General features: G+C 41.5%; 1 protein-coding gene and 1 long non-coding RNA gene across 5 annotated transcripts in view; one reads left to right on the forward strand and one right to left on the reverse strand.

Moving 5' to 3' along the window:
* G3BP1 (G3BP stress granule assembly factor 1) overlaps positions 1–16,963 on the reverse strand; it is a 36,436-nt gene extending 19,473 nt beyond the window's left edge. The window contains exons 1-4 of one of the 4 annotated variants that reach the window (XM_045036587.1): positions 16,826–16,963; positions 13,399–13,511; positions 5,652–5,764; positions 253–334 (exon numbers count right to left, since the gene is read on the reverse strand). In XM_045036587.1, the coding sequence (XP_044892522.1) occupies positions 253–334; positions 5,652–5,746 (177 nt within the window). In that variant the 5' untranslated portion in view covers positions 5,747–5,764; positions 13,399–13,511; positions 16,826–16,963. Of the gene's footprint in view, positions 1–252; positions 335–5,651; positions 5,765–13,398; positions 13,512–16,170; positions 16,587–16,825 lie in introns of those variants that run through there. The other 3 variants (XM_006927968.5, XM_003981373.6, XM_006927969.5) reach the window with 3 other exon arrangements.
* A 42-nt stretch (positions 16,964–17,005) lies between these two features.
* LOC102901885 lies at positions 17,006–24,355 on the forward strand. Its single transcript, XR_439594.4, has 3 exons — positions 17,006–17,145; positions 23,423–23,481; positions 24,041–24,355. It is a non-coding gene; the product is annotated as an uncharacterized LOC102901885 (long non-coding RNA).
* Positions 24,356–25,017: the final 662 nt, after the last annotated feature.

Consider the following 25,017-nt stretch of genomic DNA (forward strand, 5'->3'; position numbering starts at 1 on the left):
GAGAATGATCCCTGTGCTAAAACCAATTACCTCCTAACAGAAAATTTTCAGAACAAATTATTCAAAATAAGGAAATCTGACACCCTAAGCTTTTCAATGGCTTTACCAAATAGGTACTGAACACCAAAACTGCTAAAAAGAAATTGAAAAACTTCGTCTTTAAATATCAGCAAATCTGTTACGTATGTACCTGCCTCAATATGGGTTATTTTCTAGCCGTGTAACAGCCTACACAAAGCTTGGGATGCTTACTTTCTGTCCATAAACCGCATCTGCTGGCTTTCCATTTGAATCCAATCCCCCGTGGACATAAGAAGAGTTCTTTCCATAAAATCTGTAAAACAGAGAGATAATTTACTTGTCAGGTGCAAGCATCCTAAGCCTTGATATTTATTTTTCATGTTTGGTATCTATTTGCCTCACTGGCAGAATCTTGGAAACAAGGTGTTTTTCTTTTTCATTTTTGTATACAATCAGAGATCTACTCCCTACATGTCACTCAACATTTGCTGAATAGAAATAGATTTGGTCAATGAGGCAGAACACTTTACAAGTCATAAGCTCCAGATTTCAGAGTAGGATGATTGTGTTGGGAAAGATCTTGTAGTTCATGTCAGGAAGGCTACTTAGAATAAAACAAGTTCCTGTTTTCACTCAAGAAGAAAACAGGCAGCTTTAATACAGATGAGGACATCTACACTATCCCGTAAGCTTACAAAGTCTAAACCTTTTATATCTGAGAATGCATGTGAGGGGATTCCATTAAAAAATCAGTAATTTAACAACAAAAACAAAACCAGTAACTCCTGCAGGTGAGGTTGAAGAGTAATTTTTAACAATTCTTGCTGATGCATTAAGAGCTTCAGACTTTAATTCCCCATAGCTTGAATTCACCTATACCCTCAATTGCTTTGTTTTTTCATTGTAACACTGGATCGGGGGAAAAAAAAATACTGGATCAGAAAAGCCAGATGCAGACACAAAGATACCCCAAAAAGTGCCCCAACCCAGAAATAACTGCTATTAGAATTTCTTGATAACTGGGGCGCCTGGGTGGCTCAGTCAGTTGAGCATCGGACTCTTGATTTCGGCTCAGACCATGATCTCACGGTTCATGGGTTTGAGCCCCACATCTGCATGGATAGTCTAGGGCTTCCTTGGGATTTCTCTCTCTGCCCTTCCCCTGCTCACTCGCATCTTCTTTCTCAAAATAAATAAACTTAAAAAAAAAAAAAAAAAAAAGAATTTCAGGGCGCCTGGGTGGCTCAGTCAGTTAAGCATCTGACTCTTGATCTCTGCTCAGTCAGATCTCACAATTCTTGCGTTTGAGCCCCCATCGGGCTCTGCACTGATGGTACCAAGCCTGCTTGGGATTCTGTCTTTCTCTGCCCCTCCCCTGCTTGTGCTTTCTCTCTCAAAATTAATAAATATTAAAAAAATTTTTTTCAAATTAAAAAGAATTTCTTGCTACCTATACTACCTACAGATATGCAATTTGTCACAAATGAACCCATACATATCATTCTACATCCTGATTCTGTCCCTCTCTGGCCCCTCAAATAGGACAGTTTTGGGCCCACAGGTACCCTAAGTCTACCCTGCAAATTTTAAAGTTATTAAAAGGCTGGGGCGCCTGGGTGGCGCAGTCGGTTAAGCGTCCGACTTCAGCCAGGTCACGATCTCGCGGTCCGTGAGTTCAAGCCCCGCGTCAGGCTCTGGGCTGATGGCTCAGAGCCTGGAGCCTGTTTCCGATTCTGTGTCTCCCTCTCTCTCTGCCCCTCCCCCGTTCATGCTCTGTCTCTCTCTGTCCCAAAAAAAATAAATAAACGTTGAAAAAAAAAATTAAAAAAAAAAATAATAAAAATAAAGTTATTAAAAGGCTACACATCTGCCAGTGCATCAGTTCAATGCTGGCTAATCCACTTTTCATTACAGGTAAACATCAGAGATATCAGAGTTTGGTTCCAGATCAGTGCAATAAAGAGAATATTGCAATAAATGGAGTCAAATAGGCTTTTTGGTTTTCCAGTGCATATAAAAATTATGTTTACACTACACCTTTGTCTATTAAACGTGCAACAGTATTTCTACTACAATGTAAGCAATGTAAGCAATGTACATACCTTAATTAAAAAACACTTTGTTGCTTAAAAAAAAAAATGCTAACCATCATCTGCACTTTCAGGGAGTCCTAATCTGTCTATTGGTGGAGGGTCTTGCCTCGATGGATGGCTGCTGACCAGGGTGGTGGTTGCAGAAAACTGGGGTGGCTGTGCCAATTTCTTCAAGTTAAGACAACAATGAAGTTTCTTCCACCAATTAACTTTTCCTTTCACTAAGGACTTTCTGTAGTGTGTGATACTGTTTGACAGCATTTTACCCACAGTGGAACTACTTTCGAAATTGGAGTCAATCCTCTCAAATCCTGAGAGCCACTGCTTCATCAACTCAAGTCTATGTAATATTCTTTTTTGTTGTTACTCCCAACAATCTTCACAGCATCTTCAGCAGTAGATTCCATCTTAAAAAAAAAAAACACTTCTGGGGCGCCTGGGTGGCTCAGTCAGTTAAGCGTCCGACTTCAGCCCAGGTCATGATCTCACAGCTGGTGAGTTCAAGCCCCACATCGGGCTCTGTGCTGACAGCTCAGAACCTGGAGCCTGCTTCGGGTTCTGTGTCTCCTCCTCTCTCTGCCCCCCCCCCCCCACTCATGCTCTATCTCTCAATAATGAATAAACATAAAAAAATTTTTTTAATTAAAACATTTTAAAAAACACTATCTTTGCTCATCTTTAAGAAGCAACTCCTTATCTGTTAACATTTTATCATGAGACTGCAGCAACTCAGTCACATCTTCAGCCTCCACTTCTAATTCTAGTTCTCTTTATATTTCCACCACACCTGCAGTGACTTCCTCCTCTGAAGTCCTGAACCCCTCAAAGTCATCCACGAGGGCTGGGATCTTCTTCTCAACTCCTGTTCATCTTGATATTTTGACATCTTCCCATGAATCACGTCCAGTATAAAGCTGTTTCATCTACACTGAAAATCTATTATTGTCACCACCTACCTTATCTAGATTTTCTGGATGGCTTGCTGCAGCTTCTACATCAGCACTTGCTGCTTCACCTTGTACTTTGATGTTACGGAAACAGCTTCTTCCCTGAAACCTCATCAACTAACTTGTACTAGCTTCAAACTCTTCTTCTGTGGTTTCCTCACCTCTCTCAGCTTTCATAGAATTGAAGAGTTAGGTCCTTACTCTGATCAGGCTTTGGATTAAAGGAATGTTGTGGCTTATTTGACCTTCCATCCCACTACTCAAAGTTCCTCATATCCACAATAAGGCTGCTCTGCTTTCTTATCATGCATGTGTTCACTGGAGTAGCACTTTTCATTTCAAAAACGTTTCCTTTTTACTCACAATTTAGCTAATAGGCCAAGAGGCCTAGCTTTTGGCCTATCTCAGCTTTCAACATTCCCTACCAAGCTACTTATGGCTTTTGATGTGAAGGGACAGACAAGTGACTCTTCCTTCCACTTAATACCTAATTAAAGCCATTGTAGGGTTAAGTTAACTGGCCTAATTTGAATACCACTAAGTCTCAGAGAATAGAAGGCCCAAAAAGAGGGAGAGAGATGGGGAACGAGTCAGTGTAAGAGTCAGAAGACATACAACATTTATTGAACATTAAGTTCATGGTCTTACATGTGTAGGCATATGCCATAAAACAATTATAATAGTACCAACAAAGGTCACTGATCACAGATTACCATTAAAAAATATAATAATGAAAAAGTTTGAAATATTGTGAGAATTAGCAAAATGTTGACAAAGACACAAAATGAGCAAATACTGGAAAAATGGCACCAATAAACTTACTAGACTGAAGATTGCCACAAACGTATAACTGCCAAAAAACACAGTATTTGCAAAGCACCATAAAGTGAAACACAATAAAATGAGATACGCTTGTATGTATGTTGTACTTCAAAATAAAATGTGAAAAAAAAAAAGGTCTTGAGTCAATAAATGTATCGACAAGGACTATATTAATTTCACTTAGTTCTCCTAAGTTTTATGTATTAATTTGAGAGAGTGAGAGCAAGCAAGAGCAGGGGAGAGGCAGACAGGGAGAGCAAAAAATCCCAAACAGGCTCCCCGCTGACACTGATGAACTGTGAGATCGTGACCTGAGCTGAAATCAAGAGTAGGATGCTTAACTGACTGAGCCACCCAGGCACCCCTTGCTCCTTTTCAAAGTCCAAAGTTACCTAATCTCTGAGGACATAGAAACAAATTTTGACATAAAACACAAAAAGAAAAAAGGGAAAAAAAACATGTGAAAACCTGTTCAATCACTTGAGTCATGTCAACACCAGATTTGTTTTTAATTTTCTATTTTTTTGAGAGAGAGAAACAGAGAGAGAGAGAGAGAGAGAGAGAGAGAGAGAGAGAGAGAGAGAGAGAGAGAATGAGAGGGGGAGGGGCAGAGAGAGGAGATACACAATCTGTGAAGCAGGCTCCAGGCTCTGAGTTGTCAGCACAGGGCCTGACGCTGGCCTGGAACTCATGAACCACAAGATCATGACCTGAGCCAAAGGTGCTTAACCGAATGAGCCACCCAGGCACCCCAACACCAGCAAATTTTTAACAGCTTACATCCTTACCTGCAAAATAAAGTTAACTACCTAATAATGTCTTACTAAAAGGTTTTAGTAAAGATCAATAGGAAACAGGTGAAAGCAGAAAATTGTAAACTCTCAAAAATATATATATTTTCCATTTTCACAACAAGGACTCAAATTTATAAATTTTCTTTTTCACCCAATAAGGACGTGATATCCAATATGCAAGCTGGTCAAAGTAACGAGGGAAATAGTCTGGTCCAGCAAACACACATTTTGGCATCTCTAAGAAATTATTCTAACAAGTCTATAAATCAACCTGTATATTTATAGCTTTGTATAATGCTGGACTGTTTGTAAGAAGAAATAATGGAAGCAACCAACAAATTCACCACCGGGGATTAAAAGATGCTATATATCTCTATAAAATAAAAAATACGTGAATACTAAAATTAATATGATACATGTACTACCCTTATGAGATGACCCCAAATTATCAAGTGAAAAAACTAAGACAGTATGTTAAAAATGTTTGCATATACAAAGAAAAATTGTAAACATGGTTTTACTAGAGCTTTTTGTGTTTATTTCATAAACTGTTAATTTACAAGCCTATACCACATTTCCAAGTTACCCTAATTTTTAAAAGCACATGGACACAAAAATGTTACTGTAGGAATAGTCTTCAATACATTCTTACAAAATATTCATGATTCACCAAAAAACACCATAAAAACAGAAACAAAAGCATAAATACCATATTTTTACATTTTCAGCCATGATTTTTCTGATAACGTGTAAGTTTAGGTGACTTAGTCTAATTTCTTTATACTTGTATATTCTACTTAAAAATTTAATTTTAATAGCCATCATTTATTGGCTCTTATGTACAAAGCACATATATATGCAACAAGTCTACAAAGTGCATGACAAGAGACTCTAAGGATAAGTAGCTACATACTAAAAAACATTAGACCATGCATCGTTAAAAAAAAAAAAACAAAAAAACCAAAAAGCTTTACCTGTGTAGCATGTCTGGGGCCTGGTTCAGCAGCGTGTAATACTGCCTCACAAATTCCCGCCCGACCAGCAGGGGACTAGGCTTCTCCATAACCATTGCTTTGGTCAATTCAACCTGGAAAAAAATGTTGAAGATGTTCAACTTGAAAGATCAAGTACACAGGGGAAAAATGGCAGGGGAAAAAACTGAATTATTTAGCTAAAACCAACTCAAAGACAAGACACTTTAGCAATTCTTGGTTTTAAAAAATAAGCATAAGAATAAAACCCCCACAGACCAGGTTAGATTTTTATCCAAGTTTATTGTAATCTGATGAATTCATTATTATTCTCAAAAATTAATTTCTTTAAAATGATTATAAGAACTTCAAAGGTACATATTTCCAGCATGTACCTTATCATAATTTCTCTGAATTTTTTTTAATGTTTATTTTTGATGTTTTGAGAGAGAGACAAAGTGCAAGTGGGATAGAGGCAGAGAGAGGGAGACACAGAATCCGAAGCAGGCTCCAGGCTCTGAGTTGTCAGAGCCTGATGAATTAATGTTTATTTCTGAGAGAGAGACAGACAGAGTGTGAGCAGAGGAGGGGCAGTGAGACAGGGAGACCTAGAACTCAAACTGGGCTCCAGGCTCCACGCGGTAAGCACAGAGCCTGACGCAGGGCTCGAACTCACGAACTGTGAGATCATGACCTGAGCCAAAGTCGGACCCTTAACCGACTGAGCCACCCAGGCACCCCTCTCTAAATTTCTAAACCCAATTAAGAGTGTTCCACTTCTAAGATTACAAGCACATTCTTATTTGTTGCAATACTAGATTCAAGGGTGATAAATATAGCTCTGACATACAGGAGGCACATGTGATCACATTTTTAGTCAGTATCAGGGAAAACTTCTAATATCTTTAAGAGAAACCATAAAAATCTAAAAATGCTATGCTTAGTTCATTTCTTGATGAAACCAAATATAATCTGAAAAAGGGTGAGCTAACAAAATGTTTTTTTTACTCAAAAAAATTATCTACCACCTCAAAGTCCTCACAATGACAAAGTTAGTATCTTTTGAGTATTAAGAAAGGCAGCAAACACTAAGTCCTCAATTATTATTATCAAAATAAAACTTTTTGGGAAAAATATCTGGTAGGAGATAATCCAACTTTTCATTTGAGGAATAAAATCATCCTCAAATTAAACATACAGGCAAACACATACGTACAGATCAATTACAGTAAAAAAGGCAAGACATTTTATTTCAGTTTTCTCAAAGGACAGGCAAAACAATTTGATTGGTTAATTCCTGAACAATTTGTGGACATATGTTTATCTTCATCTAGTGCATCTGCCATTATCCTTTTATCTTAAAAAGTTTGAGAGAGAGAGCGCGCGTGCACGCGAGAGCGAGCATGCGCACGTGGGCACACGAGCAGGGAAGGGGCAGAGAGAGAATCCGAAGCAGGTTCCAAAGCTGTCTACACAGAGCTGGGCATGGGGCTCGAACTCGCAGAATGTGAGATCATGAACTGAGCCGAAACCTAGAGCCAGACACTCAACTCAGTCACACAGGCACCCCTGCGTTATTCTTGAATATCTGTCCAATTTACTACCTGTTTCACTGAAACCTAAGAAATTAGTTCAAGGCCAGTCCACATTTTCCCCAGATTACAGGCACTAGATCAATACAGAATACCTTCCTAGTCATACTGGAGAGTAGTTTACCTGTAGGCATGGTTACTAGAGTATCAGTAAAAAGAATTTGGATCCTGGGTCTTAAACAAATAGACTAAACCAGAATGAGAAATTGCTGTAATTTTCCCTGGATCATAGTCAAACAAAAAAAAAAAGAAAAAAAAAAAGAAGAAGATAATTTCAGATGTTCTTACTGATCCTAAATTCTTCAGAACTTCAAAGTTACAGTTGGACGTGAGATCACGTCATATAACTTGTGGTTTTCAAGTTTTAAGATTTCCCATTACTATGGTACTATTACTATGATCTGATGTAAACCAGATCAACTACACTTAAAAAAATTTTTTTTAAATGTTTTTATTTCTTTTTGAGACAGAGACAGAGAGGAGAGAGACAGAGTGAGAGGGAGACACAGAATCCAAAGCAGGCTCCAGGCTCTGAGCTGTCAGCATAGAGCCCAACGCGGGGGCTTGAACTCATGAGCTGTGAGACCATGACCTGAGCTGAAGTCAGATGCTTATCTGACTGAGCCACCCAAGCACCCTTCCACCTGAATTTTTAATGGAAGGGCTTACTCTAGGCAAAGTCAAAAGAGCAAAATATCTTATGATCTGCGTAAGAATGCATATGGAACTCTCATACAAATCACTAAAATAAAGAATAACCCAAGAGAAAAACAGGCAAAGGAAATGGAAGACCCAATTCTCAGGAAAGTAAATGGGCAAGAAATGATAAACTAAGTAACCAATAAAATGCAAACTAAAACCTATCACTTCTCACAGAAGATCCCCTGAAATATTAAAATATCAGTCAATGTTCAACACTGTCAAGAAGTTGGGAAAAGAGAACCGGCAAAGCTGAAGAAATGCCAACTGCTGCCACCACAGTGGAGAAGTTATCTAATAAAATCAACAATGCTCCAATGAATCCAGCAATCTTTTCTAGACACATACACAAGAGAAACACCCATAGGCACAAGAGATAAAGCGAGAAATTAACTGCCACCCTATTTCTGAAACATAACACAAATAACCTATGCTATCTGTCAAACAGGAAATGGATTAGGGTGCAGTTTATACAGATCATTTAAACACTGTATCTAAGATAATCACATGGGGCACTGACAAGATTGAAAAGCAGCACTATTTATAATTATGCCAGGTTAACTGGAGTGAATTAGGGCTGTCCCTAGGAAACCAAGACATAAAGTCATCCTATTTATAGTGGTCAAAGTCAGCATGAAATAGATCTCAAAAACAATGTTAAAATGAAAAGTCAGTTGCTGAGTACGTACTGTATAATAGCTTTTAAACTTTTAAAAGTGTTTTTAGTATACACAAAACATTAGATATTGTTCATAGTACTTTTCTACTTATGAAAAGCTTTATTAACATTATGCTGTCATATACAGTACACAATAAATACTTTAGTCCTAACTTTGAAGTATTTGTTACTTCCATTTGATCAGATTTTCTTCTTTTAATATTTAAGGCCTAAAAATTAGCCTGATACATGGAGTATCCCAGCAGAAATTCCATTTGGACAAGAAAACCATTCAAATTATTCTGCTTATATGTAAAAATCTTACTATATGTCATCAACTGTGATACTTAGTTTATGTAAACAGATGCTTCTACTTGGTAGAATTAATTTTAAAAATACACCCATAGGAGCATAACTGATTATCTAATTTATGCTTTAAACTATAGTTTGACTGCAAATGAGGTACTTTGGAATAACTTCATCACCTATGATAACTCTTACTCCAATCTACCCTTTTGGTTTCCTTCACCTGTTTTTGTTTTTATCATGGTTTGTATTCTGCAGCCATTTCCAGTTTTTTTCTTCCAAGATTTAATTTAAATTCAAGTTAGTTAACATGTAGTATAGCATTAGTTTCAGAAGTGTATTTTCATGATTCATCACTTACATAACACCCAGTACTCATCCCAACAAGTGCCCTCCTTAATGCCCATCACCCATTTAGACCATCCCCCACCCACCTCCCTCCATCAATCCTCAGTTTGTTCTCTATAGTTAAAAGTCTCTTAGGGTTTGCTTCCCTCTGCTTTCATCTTATTTTTCCTTCCCCTATGTTCATCTGTTTTGTTTCTTAAATTTCACATTTGAACGAAATCATACGATATTTGTCTTTGACTGACTTATTTCACTCAGAATAAGGGAAAGAGCCAGGGTACGTGGGTGGCTCAGCTGGTTAAGCTGCTTGTGGGGCCTGCACTGAGCGTGGAGCCTGCTTAGCATTCTCTCCCTCCCTCTCCCTCTGCCCTTCCCTTACTTGTGTGGGCACACACACGCTCTCTCAAAAAATATATACAATAAACTTTTTCAAAATAAAATAAAAATTAAAAAAATTATGGAAAGAGCCCAAATGTCCATCGACTAATGAATGGATAAGGATGTGGTGTGTGCATACACATACACACACACACACACACACACACACACACACACACACACAAAATGGAACATTATCAGCCATCAAAAGGAATGAAATCTTGCCATTTGCAAGGACATGGAAAGAATAGAGCATTGGTATATTTATTTTTAAAATAGTCTGGAAGTAAAAACAGACAAATAGATCCATAGAACAAAATAGCTAAGGAATATACCCACATATAAAGGGACAACTGGGATTTTTAACATAAATGCAGATAATTCGGTGGAAAAAGGATGCTCTGTTCAACAAATGGTGGAAGAATTGCATATCCATACATTGGAAAAAATGAACCTCACTTCACGCACCACATTAAGGTTACTCGAAATGGTTTTATGTAAAATCTAGAACTATAAAATCTGCATGACCTTGGGTTGAGCAAAGATTCTAGTTACACTGAAAACATAATCTATATGAACACTGATACTGTAGATTCTGTAAAACTTTCTGCCCTGCAAGACACTTTTAAGAGAATGAAAACACGAGCTAGACTGGGGGATAAATATTTCAAAGCATATATCTGATAGGAAAACTTGTTATCTATAAGAATTCTCATAACCGAATAACAATCCCATAAAATATGAGCAAAAGATATGAAAAAACACTCCACCAAAGAAATTATTTGAATGCCAAATGAGCCCATGAAAAATGCTAAACATCCTTAGTAATCAAAGAAATGCAAATTAAAACCACAGTAAGGTACCACTACACCTGTCAGAACGACCAAAATAAATGCTGACCGAGGTTGGCCAGGATATACAGAAACTCTCAGGATATACTCAAAATTCTGCTGGTGGGAGCGTCAAGTGGTGCAACCACTTAAGAAAAGTTAGCCAGTTTCTTAGAAAGCTTTATTTGTAACACCCTAAAGCTGAAAACCAACCAAACATCCATCAACAGGTGAATGGATAACATTTCGGTGTATTTACAGAATATAACTTTTTTCACAAGCACATATTGTATGATACAGCTTACATAAAAATTCTAGAAAACATAGGGGGCACCTGGGGGGGCTCAGTTGGTAAAGCTTCCATCTCTTTGATTTCAGCTCAGGTCATGATCTACAGTTCATGGTATGGAGCTCCATGCCTGCTTGGGATTCTCTCTCCCCCTCTCCTTGCCCCTCCACCCCCAAGCTCTCTCTAAATAAGGAAAGAGAGAAAAACAGAGAGAGAGAGAGAGAGAGAGAGAGAGAGAGAGAGAGAGAGAGAGAGAGAAAGCAAAGAAAGAAAGAAAGAAAAAACAAGGAGTCCTACTTAAAAAAGTGATGCAAATTGTTAACTGTCAATTCTAAGTACTAGGACGTTTAAGTCGTCTTTTTGCCCTATCTTAATAATTTATCAAAAACACTAAGAAAAAAAAACACCAAGGGTTTGTGTGCACTAATATGAATATATATTAAATTATCATAAATTTTGTAGCAAGGTTATGCTATGTATTCAAACATTTGAAATTAAGGCAGTAAGAGAAACCAAAATGTTTTCCCAAAACCAGAGAAACTTTAATACAAAAGCCACTGTCTGTACTCATAGCAAGAGCAGTATCACCATCACGGGATCTACTGTTCAATCTGTTTTCTAAACTCTACACGTTTACCACCTGCACCTCCCTTTAATTCTTCCTGATAGTTCCTTGGAGAAATGGTTGACTTTAGGGCTGGGAAAGGCAAAATACAAGGTGAGCCTGAACTACCCGGTAAATAAAGAAAATGCTTTAAGGGGTGGCTCAGTCAGTTAAGCATCCGACTTCGGCTCAGGTGATGATCTCTCGGTTCGTGAGTTCGAGCCCCTCTCGGGGCTCTGTGCTGACAGCTCAGAGCCTGGAGCCTGCTTCAGATTCTGTGTCTCCCTCTCTCTGCCCCTCCCCAGCTTGAGCTCTGTCTCTCCCTCTCTCAAAAACAATTAAATTTTTTTTTTAAAAAATGAAAGTGTTTAAAAAAAAAAACCTCAGGGCAATGTTAAAAGGACACAAGAGCCAAAACTGCACCAATTTGAGCAGTGAGTAAAAAAGCAAAAATAACTTAGATAACATTGGATTACAAACCAAAGAATAAAATATCCATGGCTCCACAGTAACAAAAATAAATGCCTAAATAAAAAAATTTAATGAGTAAGAAAATAAAGTCAATAAAAAAATAAAGGGGGAAGGAGACAAAGCTGCCTTACAGAAGAATTTCAAACAGAGGGAACAAAGGAAATAAAGAATCACCATTACACTAAGATAATAGCCACAAGCAAGATCCAGTAATAAATGCTATAAGGAACCTTTAAAGAAACATATTAACATATGCTAAGAAACATAGAAACAAATTAACATATGCTTAAGAAACCTTTAAGAAACATAGCTAACATATATTAGCATAAATTTGAAGTGTCTCCCCCCCCCAAATATTTAGTAATTACAATAATAGCTTTAATACATAGCTAATTTATGTCCACAAATTCTGATTCTCCTCTTCCTTGGGGACTGGTTTTTAACAAAGAAAACAAGGGGAAAAATCCTAACCTGGTAGACACCACTTAATCGACCAAGGTTAAATTCAACCAGTACATTATGTACCCCTTGATGTGATAAGGTTAAGTCACCTCTGTATTCTTCCCCCAAATCCATAACCTCAGTCTACCTATAACACCAAGTGTACCCAAATTTAGATCAAGTGTCAAGGTCATAAAAGACAAAGAAAGAAAAGAAACTGTGACAGATCAGAGAGAGAGACTCAAGAGACTGCAATGTGTTATCTCAGATTGGATCCTGGAACAGATAAAGGACGTTAGTGGAAAAACTAAGGAAATCTAAGGGCAATCATTTCGTTAATAATATTTTATTAAACATCAATTTCTAGCTATCTCAAACTCAAGTTTTCTCAAAAGAAAAAAACTTCAAAAGGAACTGAAAAAAACTAACAATTTACTAGCTTTTCTTGGTTTTTTAACATCCATCCATTCCCCACTCCAAAGTTAAAAGCTAATCTGCTGGACTTATAATTGGGCAACAGTCTACGTTCTTTCTCAGTGAGGTGAAAAAACACTTTATGGTTAATACTACTGCCTCATCTATGAAATTCCTGAAAACATGAATTTCCCATCCTTTAGATTTCACAAATCACAGAGCAGGCTCAGAGAGTCCATGAACACAGGGTATACTTGAGTCACAGCCTTAAAAAGCCTGGAAAGGTTTTGGACTCCAGATTCTGAATCCTACAAACTTTTTTGAATAAGGAAATAGCTACACTCTACAGTTCACTGCTAGACATATAAGCTTTACGAAACAGACAACTTTTTGGGTTTCAGAGCCTCAATTCCCTTTGTAAGTAAAAACATAGGACTACTAAGACACATAAAAGCACTTTTAGAATATATAAAGGGCTATACAAATACACAATGATGCTGTTAAGTAGCCATTTAACATCCCCAGAGTTGCAGTGTGCCCCATCTAGGAAGCCACTTTCTCTGAGCCATCTCTAGCATTTACTTTTTTAAATACCTGAAACACAACAAGCTGAGCAGCTGAACAATAGTACAACATGACAAACTGCCAGAGGATGAAAGGGGAAATCAATTCATCTAAAGACACTAAGGCCACAATCTGTGAGAAAAATGTTTTAATTACTTTGTTTTATAAAGGCCATTCTTCATGTGCAGATTATTCCTGGCTCTTCACCATTATCACCTGGCTTGCAATTCAGCTTTCCCCACCCAGGCCAAACAGGGTGTCCAAGGATACTTAAAAAAAAATAAACAGGTGAGTTTTCAGATTTGAAAAACATAATAAACCTAGTTAACCACCAGTGTGATCAGCAACTACAAGTGAGATTACAGTTGCTGAATCTAAATTTAACTCCATGGCTGGAAGGGCAGTGTTGCAACTAAAGGTTTTTCCTACTAGCTATGAACTGACTAGCCAGGGGAGGGGGGGAAGCAGTTTTTAAACCTACTTACTCTGACAATTCTCTTTGCAAAAGAACACACAATGCATGTGTGAATTCTGAAATATCATTAAAAAAAAAAAACCAATCTAATTACAAAATGTTGAACGATCAAGGAGGTAATTAAACTGGCAAAAAGAAAAAATTGGTTTTGGTCACAAATTCAGGCTTTATATTAAATTTCATCTTTTAACATTGCCCCAACCATCCTAAGAACCACATACAATTCATAAACCTATAAAAATTTAAGTTTAAGGCATGAACCTATAAAAATTTAAAACTAACCTCTACCCTTTACTTTCTATGCTAAGTACTAAAAGAACAAAATAATAATGTAAATTACAAGGAAAGAAGAAAGAAAAAAGAAAAAACGACCGCAAGTAGGTCAGCAACAAACATTACCAAATCTTCTGATGCACCCTTAGCAGACTGTCAGCTGAGAACAGCCAACTGAATGTGAGTTAAAGAACAAAGAAGTGCCTACTTTTCTATCAGTTAGAAGCACAAGAGCTTAGACACACAGGATTTAATAACAAAAGTAACGTGACTTGGCTGGGAAGAAGGGAGGCTCACCAGCCTTGTATTATCACAATTTGCTTTGTTTGTTCCTAATAAACGCACGCACAAGAGATCAACCAGGCTACCAATCTGTAAAATACCTCGGTTTTCATATTCCTGACCAACTGATAACCATTCGCCTGAGGCAAAGAACAGGTTAAGAAATACTTGAAAGAGAAACAAAAGTTTCTCTCAATGCATAAGGATATTTCATTCTGATACATTCTACTCCCAGCAGTGATAACCATCAGCTGGATTTAAAAAACTAACAGTTTCTATGTCATGTTTTAACATTTGAAACCTAATGCTAACTCAACAGGCAACCCCAACTAAATAAAGTTAACTAAAATGGCTACATGAGAAGGCCAGTTCTAAGTAAAACAATGTTACATTCTAAAGCAATCTGTTATTTATGGCAACATCAACAAAAAACTAGGCCATACAGTATTTTGATTTATCTATTGCTACTTTCTGTTAACAAACATGCAAAGTACTGGGAAATGGAAACACTTACAAATATTGATTCTTTGTAGTTTTTTAATTTCCTAACAAGGATGTAAATTATGTATTCCCTCCTGCTACAAAAAAATTCTTTAAAGACCAATCCTAAAAGCTCTGAAGGAAGGCTGAAAGCCATCCCAAGCAAAATTAATTCACAAGAGCTAGTCCCAAAACTTTTATTGTAGTTTTTTTTCTCTCAAGTAGAGATATTTGTGATGTCAAGTAATGATCTGAACCTACAACTATATTTTTTAAGTTTAGTTAGAGAGAAAGTGAGGACGAGCAGGGGAGGGGCAGAGAGGGAGAGAGAGAATCCCAAGCAGGCTCTGCACCGTCAGCGCAGAGAGGCCGAGGGGGAACTCCAACTCACCAACAGATCGTGACCTGAGCCCAAGTCCAGTCGGGCACTTAACCAACAGCCATCCAGGCGCCCCTGGACCTACAACTATTTTATTAAGCCAAGGAGCATACTGCCTTTCAAATATCGCAAACCTATACTCGTCTTTAAAGGTGTCTTCTGTATTTGCAGCATACAGACAGGAACCTAACAGGAAACGCTCAACACATGAACTGAATGCAGAGAGGCTTTCATCCGCAGAAGATCCCGACTGCCAGGTCCCGACTGGCGTAAGGGCAAGACTTCCAACACCTCTCAATCACCCGTAATTCACCTAGCACAAGCTCCAGTGGTTAAATTTACGTTTTAACCGGGCACCATCCTTTCCGTCCCAACTTCGCATCTCAACCCACGCAGGCGGGCGAGATGTGAAACTCATCGCTCTGACTCGCATTTTCTCCAACTACAAAACGAGGAAGTTAAACGATCCTCCCGAAGGTCCTTCTCAAAAGCCTGCCCCGGTGAAGACAAGAAAAAGGTTTCAAGGTCTAGACCAATTTCGGAGCCTAACTGGCTGCTGGCGGGACTTTCCCACCACCAGTATCAAATCCGAGGAGGAACACCGTCCACGTTCATTCGCACGTATTCATTCGATTCTATCCTTTTTCCGGAAGCGTGGAGGGCGGCACGTCCCTCCGTGCGAATACACGTAGAAAGGAAAGCCCAAAGCCTCTCGTGTCCTTTGTCATAATCCCACTTCCAGCCCGCGTCTCCCTGAAGCCCACAAGTGGCTCCAGTACAAACGCCAATGCACTCTTCGCAGCAGTTGGCCTCGCCAGGCTGATGCTGCTGCCCCCAGGGACCAGGGCTCCGGGGACAGCGGCGCCCAGGAGCCGCGCAGGGCGCTGGCACAAGGACGAAAGGAGGCTGCGGGACTAGGAGTCAGACGGCCCGCGGGTTCCAACCAGCACCTGCCTCTTACCGTCTGTGTGCCTCTGAGCACGCCTCTCCACCGCGGGCCCACCGAATCCACTGCCATAGGGCAAATCCCCGCACCTACCTCCTCGGATCCTCGTGGGAGCGCATGAGAGCCACACAAGTTGCTCAGCACAGCGCCTGGCACACAGTGGGGGCTTAGAAAACACAAGGGTTATTATCTCCTCTCACTATCCATGCATTCGCTGCTCCCCCTTTAACTCCCTGCGAAGCCGAAGCGCTGCACTTCTGCTTCCCGAGTCGAAAAACCCTCATCGCGCTTTCGTGTCGCCCCGCCCCAAAATAAAAGCCTCCACGGGTCCGGGCCAAACTGGAGCCCCTCGCCAGGGGAGGGAAGGCTCTGCGGGCGCGCGGGAGGGAGGCGGCGGGCGGGAAAGGCCGGCGAGACCGCCGCGCGAGGCCCCAGGCCCCCGAGATCGCTCTGGAGCCCGGGCGGCGGCCGCGGCTCGCTCTCGCCCCGCGCGGCCGTTGGGCGTGGCACGCGCACGAGGCGGCCGCGGACACGGCCACGCGCGCCGACCGGTGGGAGCGCGGCGAAGAGGGGGCGGGGAAACTCCGCGCGCCCGTGCGCCCGCCTGCGGCCGTTTGGGGGGGGTGGTGTGCACGCCTCGCGCGGCCGCCGCCGCCGCCGCCGTCGCTCGGACTTCTCCTCCCTCTCACAACCGTCCCAGCTCGTCTTCGTCCCTGGGCCGCCCCGCCCCGCCCACACCCCAGAGTACCTGCGCGGCTGAGCGGGAGAGGAACAAGCTTTGCTCCACAGCACGGCAGAAGGCAAAAACCCCTCACGCAACTGCGTCCGCACACACGCGTGCTCCGTCGCCGGTCTATATAACCGCGACTCAGCCTAACTTGTTGCGGCCAGGTCGAGCAGGCTTGTGACCAATCCCGACTGCGTCCTCCGGGCTCTTCGAGCAGCAATTGGGTACTGCCGCAGGATGAAGGCGTGGCTTTTGATTGGCTTAGACTCATGCCTATGAGACTGTGAGGATCTCGTTTCCCTAGCAACGGATTGGCATTGAGAGAGACCAATTACTTAAAGGTACGTCAAAAAGCGGGCGGGGAGTTCTTTAACCGATACCCATAGTAGCCAATAAGTGCGTGGGGCCGCTCCCATTCGATAAAATGTGTTCCCCTGGGCGGAGATCGGTTTTCCATGCAGGAGCGGTTGCTCCACAAGGTGGGGCCCGTGTACTTTGGGGAAGTAAACCCCAAGCAACTAGGAGGTGGGCGCCAGGGAGGCCAAGGGAGCCCCTGGCCAATCACAAAGCGAGAAGGCGCTGATTGACGCGGGGGTTGGACTGTGCCAAGGAGACCGAGCCCGAGGGCCTCCGTGCCCTCTGGGGAGATCCTGAGGCTCTTTCTGGCCCCAGCTTCCGTCCTCTTTCCTTTCTCTCCCCCACTTGTTGGGTCTGGCCCTGAGGCCCCTCTCCCGCCCCCTCTCCCGCCTGTTCTGCAGTTTGGTACTAGGGAAGCCAAGTGGTAAAGTTCCCGTTGTTTGGGTTTTTTCTTCTTATAGCAACTTTTTTATTTCCATACGGCCGCCTAAGGGCACTTGCTGGCTCTCACCATTAGTCAGCACTATTGTTGGACCACAGTGAAGGGAACACCGAAGGGGAAAGTAGCGGCCGTCGCGTACCTAAGATCGTGTAAAAAGGTCGCCCGTGAAAACTGCTGCCGAGTTTAAGGACACAGATGTCCACCCTGCTGTTCGTGGCAAGTGCTGCGGCAGGCCAAGCCCCATGGCGGGCTCGTGGGAGTTCGCTGAGGTCTTCCCTCTCTCTTGCTGCCAAGGAACCGTAAAGTCTCCGCTCGGCTTGGTCCTTAGTGCAACATCCTGTGCGTCACCCCCATTGCCATTCAGTGTTCGAATTGCTGGGGGTGTGGGGGCCCCTTTCGTGTCGTTACTACTTTAAAAGGTAATTTGTCAAACTCCTACACGGACCCCCCAAAGATTGCCCGAAGCACTTCAGGGGCTAAGTGGTGCTCCAGCCCGGTCCTGTCCACGTCCCTCGGTGTGTTATTGGGCCCTCTGTTGGTCACCATGAGCATTCTGTAAGGCCATACACAGACGCCTCGGTCAGTTCTCATTCCAGGCATGTGGTCTCCCGTTAAGTTTTGCAGAGAATTTGGTAAAGGAGCACCTGGAGCGTCTCCGTGGAGGGGACCGGCAGCAGCCTGCTGAGACCCGGGCGCGTCCCCTGTCGCTCCCTGAGCAGGGTCTGGCCCCAGACTGGAGACTCGCGGCCGCCCCAGGAGCCAAGTGAGAGCGTCCCTCTGCCCCCTCCAGGGCCCACTGCCGCATCGGCCTAGCTCATTCAGCATTTATGAGGTTCCTATTAAGGGCTGGGATCAGAGATGATCTGGATGCCGTCTCTGTTCTCCGTCACCCATCCAACAGACTGGGGCACTTTGCTGGCCCCGGAGCCCCCAACCAGGCATCTGGGACTAAGAAAGCTTCGGATGAAATTTAACCCAGAGAGAAAAGCTGCTAAAATTTTCTACAGTAAGGACACCCACCCACCTATTCCAACACCCCACCCATTCCATCCCACCCCCGCACCCCTCTGCCCGGATCGTGCCAGCTATGCTAAGGGTTTGGAGTTTATTCTGTTGGCAATGAAGAGCCCCTGGAAGAGTTCTTAAAGGGTGGACTAAGAGATTTGCCTTTTACAAATTGACTCTCCAAATTGAAATGCTAATGGAGCAGATTTGCAAAACTTTAAATTTACAGATTGTAATTGAACCCAGATGGCCTATGATAACAGTCTTGGCTATTCTTAATCATGTTTGGAGGGAATTTTAAGTGAAACGGCTCTTTGTGTAAGGCTATTTGGCAATCACTATTAAAATTGTGTATCACCCAAAACAATAATAGCACTTCTTGGTTGATAGCCACTTTTTTTTTTTTTTAACAAAGAAGCCTATACCACGGTGTTCAACTGCAGCATTGTCAGCTTTGTTAAAATATTTAAAAACTAAAAATGTAATTGCTCATCAATTGGCAAAGTGATTAGTGATATGCACATAATATAGAATACCATGCAGTAGTTTAAAAAGTAATGAGGTAGAATTACACAGATATGGATGGGTCTCCATTTGTTATTTGGACTGTTAATTGAAAAAAAAAAAGAAAAGAAAAATCAAGTTCAACGAACAAAGCAAAAAACAAAACTCCTGATTTCTGTATGTGAAAATCAGTATGTAAGTGCATAGGAAGGGTTCTAAATTTAAAACAATAGTTATTGCCCCTAGAGAATCTCCGAGCTTGGGAGCGATGAGGACAATGTATTATGTGAAAGTTTTACGAGACCGTATTTATGTACTGTGTTGTGTAACGGGAGGTAGGAAGGAAGGAAGAGGAAACGGATTACCAGAGGGTGAATGTAGACAAGAACCCTCAAGTGGCTGTTACTGTCTTCCAAAGGAGAAAGCAAGTTGGCACTCTCCTGTGCTAGCCTCCCCACTCAGATCATGAAACCCTCAGGCCCCAGGTGCTGGATACTTAGTAAATGTTCAGTGAATGATTTACCACCAGTGAACTGTCCAGGCAGGGGAGTCGGAGGAGATTTCCCCCCAGGGGACTTAACAGGTTTAGTTACAACCGAGTAGAGGGATGGCTGGCATCCGGTGGGCAAAGGCCAGGGATTCACAGACGCAGAAGAGAGAGACCCCACCACCACCACCATGCCGCCACCACCATGTCCCTGCCATGACAAAGGACTTTCTGACCAAAAAGTCAATAGTGCCAAGGCTGAGAGACCCTGATCTGGCTGAGTCAGCTAGGGGAGAGTCCCCAGCCTCCTGCTTCTCTTTCCACTGCCAAGCAAAAGCTGGATACCCCTCTTCTACACTACCTCACCCTTTCTTCCTGCCAACTGTCCCCAAAGCTATGAGAAACAGGGAAGGAAGAAACATGGGCAAAATCCCAGAAAACTCAGCCTGGTGGTGGTGGAGGAAGTTGGGGAACAGGAAATATTAGGAAAGGAATGATCCTAAGAATATCAAGTGGATCAGTTTTTCCCAAACATAGCTAATCACTTATGAAGGGCAATTAAAAATACATGCCTGTGTGTATCTTTCACTGTTAAATTCTCACCTGCGAACAAAGCTCTAATGTAATAACATGGATTGCAGCACTGCTCCTACTAGAAAGAGAGGAAACAACCCAAATCTAGAGCTGTATGGAACTGGTTAGATATAGTACTGCAGTACAATGCACTCTTACAGTGGACTGTCATGCAGCCATAGAGAAAATGAGGCAGATCTATGTGTACAGTCACAGAGCAATTTCCAAGAGATACCAGTAGATGGAGAAAGCAAAGTGCAGAAAATGGAAAGAGTAAAGAAGGGGAACCAAAGCCATGGGGCGATTATTTCTATTAAGGTATATTCTATTGCTCTAGTTATCTCTACACATATCTGGATGGTTTTGCTGTACATACACAAGTTATGTCTATGTCTGGAAGGAGTCATAAGAAACTATTAATGATTGTTAACGAGGTGAACTTGGGCCAGGGTGGGAGAACAGCTTAGTTTTCATTCATCCAAAGTACCCTTTGGAACTGACAATTTTTTAAACATGTACATGTATTATTTTTCAAAAGAAATTCAGTGTTAAGGATAGATTTTAATACATATACATTTTCCATAATACAAATATGGAAACTTTGATCTTTAAAACAGAGATTACTGGGGCACCTGGGTGGCTCAGTTGGTTAAGCGTCCGACTCTTGATCTCAGTTCAGGTCTTGATCTCAGGATCATGAGTTCAAACCCCACATTGGGCCCCAGGCTGGGTGTGAAACCTATTTAAAAAAAAAAAAGAAAAGGAAAACCAGGGAAAGAGAGTACACTTTTCTTGAGGAGCACTGAGTAATATATGGATTTGTTGAATCACTGTATTGTATACCCAAAACTAATGTAACACTGTATGTTAATTACACTGGAATTAAAATAAAATAGGAGTGCCCAGGTGGTTCAGTGGATGGTGCATGTGACTCTTGATCTTGGAGTTGTGAGTTTGAGCCCCACGTTGAGTGTGGAGATTACTTAAAAATAAAATCTTTAGGGGCGCCTGGGTGGCTCAGTCGGTTAGGCGTCTGACTTCAGCTCAGGTCATGATCTCACCGTTTGTGAGTTTGAGCCCTGAACCCGGGCTCTGTGCTGACAGCTCAGAGCCTGGAGCCCGCTTCAGATTCTGTCTCCTTCTCTCTCTGCCCCTCCCCACTCATGTTCTCTCTCTGTCTCTGTCTCTCTCTCTATCTTCTCTCTTCTCTCTCTCTCTCTCAAAAATAAATAAGCATTGGGGCGCCTGGGTGGCGCAGTCGGTTAGGCGTCCGACTTCAGCCAGGTCACGATCTCGCGGTCCGTGAGTTCGAGTCCCGCGTCAGGCTCTGGGCTGATGGCTCAGAGCCTGGAGCCTGTTTCCAATTCTGTGTCTCCCTCTCTCTCTGCCCCTCCCCCATTCATGCTCTGTCTCTCTCTGTCCCAAAAATAAATAAAAAACGTTAAAAAATAAATAAATAAATAAGCATTAAAAATAAAAAACCTAGTACACTAATGATACCTCTTTAAAAAGTAAATAAAATCTTTAAAATAAATAAATAAATTAATTAATTAATTAAAAAAACAGGATAGAATACTACACATTATCCCTTTAGGTATTTGAGGGATTTTGAAAATTAGTCACTGGGGCACCTGGGTGGCTCAGTTGGTTAAGCATCTGACTCTTGATTTTGGCTCAGGTCACGATCTTCATGAGTTGGAGCTTGGGATTCTCTCCTTTCCCCTTTACTCTGTTCCTCCCCCAGCGTTCACACCTCCCTCTCTCAAAATAAGTAAATAACATTAAAAAACAAAAAAAGAAAAGCCAGCCTGAATATTTTAATTGGCCTGCCTGCCAGACTGCTAACATCTTTCTTTGCTCCTTACCATATAAAAGTCTAAAGAGACCCTTACTGGCTTAGAAATGCATGCCTCCCTTCTCTGACATTGACTTTCTGCAAACATATCACCTCCTGAAACTCTACAGAATGCTGCCCATGAGCCAGGCAACCTTACTAATATTCTCTATAAAGATGATCTCATTTAATATTCACAACAACCATGGTTCTCACTTCTCAGAAACAGGCTCAGAGAGGGTAAGCAAGTGGCCCAAGGTCTCACAGCTAGGACTGGAAACTAGGACTCTGACTTCAAGTCCTTGTTCATTTACCTACTTGTCATTACTGCCCAGGGAAGAAGAATATAGCCCCCAGTAGGAAAAGGGGTTTGGCCTCCTCAGACACCCCTGAAGGGCTGGAATATTCTTTCATGCCCTTAAGCAAGCCACCAGGTAATGCAACAGAGACAGCTTTCCAGGTGGTTTGAGAGTTCTGGGATCCATGGGAAATCCTAGTAATCTGCAGGATTTAAATTTTTTTTTAAAATATATATTACAAGACTACACATATATAACAGAAATCCCCAGAGCATGTTGTTCATTAAAAAGAGCATCTTGCAGGGTCACCTGGGTGGCTTAGTTGGTTGAGCCTCTGACTTCAGCTCAGGTCACAATCTCATGGTTCATGGTTTATAAGTTCAAGCCCTGCATTGGTCTCTGCACTGACAACGTGGGCCTGCCTTAGATTCTCTGTCTCTCTCTCTCTGTCTCTCTCTCTCTCTAAAGAATAAATAAACGTTAAAAAGTTAAAAAAAAAAGAGCATCTTGCAAATTATGTACAGTATATATGCTTAAAAATATACCAAAACCTAAATATGCATATGTGTTTATTAGCATTTGTGAAACCACAGAACAAGGTCTAGAAAGAATGCACAGCAATCTGATAGTAGTTACTGCCTCTGTGGAAGACAATAATATAAAGATTTGAAGGAAACTTTCACTTTTTCTGGATTGTTTAAAAATGTTTACATAGGGGCACCTGGGTAGCTCAGTTGGCTAAGCATCTGACTTAGGCTCTGGTCACGATCTCATGGTTTGCAAGTTCGAGCCCCATGTCGGGCTCTGTGCTGACAGCTCAGAGCCTGGAGCCTGCTTCAGATTCTGTGTCTCCCTCTCTCTCTGCCCCTCCCCTGCTCATGCTCTGTCTCTCTCTGTCTCAAAAATAAATAAAAACATTAAAACAAATTTTTTTGAATGTTTACATTAAGAAACTTTCTATGTATTATGTGATTTAAAAACTAACTTGGCATAATCCTAAGAGTGGCTTCTGAGTGCTTATTATATACCAGGCACTGAACTGAATGTTTTATGAACATTGCCTTATTTCTCACAATAATGCTATGAGATTGGTCTAATTATTATCTTTATCTTACAGGGAAAGAAAGCGAGGTTCAGAGAGGTTTATTGCCCTCAATAGCCAGGAATTGAACACAGGTTTGTCTAGATTATCTCACTAAATACAACTTCAACTCCTTGATCCCCAGAGAAGTCTGGCATAGAATAAAGGCACCAGGGGACAGCATGACAGTTGTCCTCTGACCTTTGGCTGCAGTGCTAGGAGTTCACTAAGGAGTGCGGAGGACCGTGGTGGCCCAAAGAGCTCATGCCTTATCTAAAGAGTCCTTAGTGGTCGTTTGACTATGTTTTTGTTTTAAGATTTTATTTATTTTTTTAAGTAACCTCTACACTCAACGTGGGGCTTGAACTCACAACAGGAGTTGCATGCTCTACTGACTGAGCCAGCCAGGTGCCCCATGTATGTTTTGTTCTTTTTTTTAATTGAAGTAGGGTTGACATGCAATGTTATGTTTGTTTCAGGCATATCACACAGTGATTCAACAATTCCATGCATTACTCAGTGCTCATCACGATAAATACTTACCATATAACACTATTACAATATTATTGACCCTATTCCCTATGTTGTACTTTTCATTTGTATGATTTATTTTATTGTGTTGTTTTCTGACATAGCTGTTTCCCCTCCTTCCAGGTGCCCGGCAGGATTGTACTTTCCTGCCCCCTTTAAAGACCAGCATGACCACATGCCCTGCTTTGGCCAAAACTACGTGAGGAGAAATGACATATCTCTTCCAGGAAGAGAAGTCTTTGGAGCTTGTGATTATTTGCTCAGGTCTTCCCTCGGCACACTAGCCCCCATATTCAAGATCCATTTGGGACCCCATTTGGGGTCCCTCAACCTGGGTCTCTGAGCAAAACTATTTGCATAGAGCCATTCCTCCAAACTGCCCAACAGGCAATGGTCACATGACAGGTACAAGAAGTAAATCTGTTGTTTTAAACCATTGAGGTTTTGTGATTATTTGTTGCAATAGCATTAACCTGGCCTGTCTTGCCAGTTACAGATAAGTTTCTAGATCTTCCAGTTTTTCAGCAGACATTCAAAATCTGGATCACCCACTGTTCTTTTTTTAACATTTTATTAACAGTATAAAAGTGTTTGGTTCTCACTTTTAAAAATACAATGAAAATATTCTTTCCAAGAGGATTATAGTTGAATGTATTCCTTTTTGAAACTTTGTTTGGAATTGTTATTTTTTAAAATGCTTTTCTTGGTCTTGTAACAAAGAAATAACTACATTTACATGTCAATCTACAAATGGATTTTTTTTTTTTTTTTACTGTTTATTTTTTGAGGGGCACCTGGGTGGCTCAGTCAGTTGAGCATCTGACTTTGGCTCAAGTCATAATCTCATGGTTTGTGAGTTCAAGCCCCACATCGGGCTCACTGCTGTCAGCGCAGAGCCAGCTTTGGATCCTCTATCTCCCCCTCTCTCTCTCTGCCCCTCCCTGCTAGGGCAGAGAGAGGGACAAAGGATCAGAAGCAGGCTCTGCACTGACAGCTGAGAGCCCAATGTGGGGCTCGAACTCACAACCCATGAGATCATGACCTTAGCCAAAGTCGGATGATCAGGTGCTCAACCAACTGAGCCACTCACACGCCCCACA

Source organism: Felis catus, chromosome A1 (assembly GCF_018350175.1).
Source record: "Felis catus isolate Fca126 chromosome A1, F.catus_Fca126_mat1.0, whole genome shotgun sequence".
NCBI lineage: Eukaryota > Metazoa > Chordata > Mammalia > Carnivora > Felidae > Felis > Felis catus.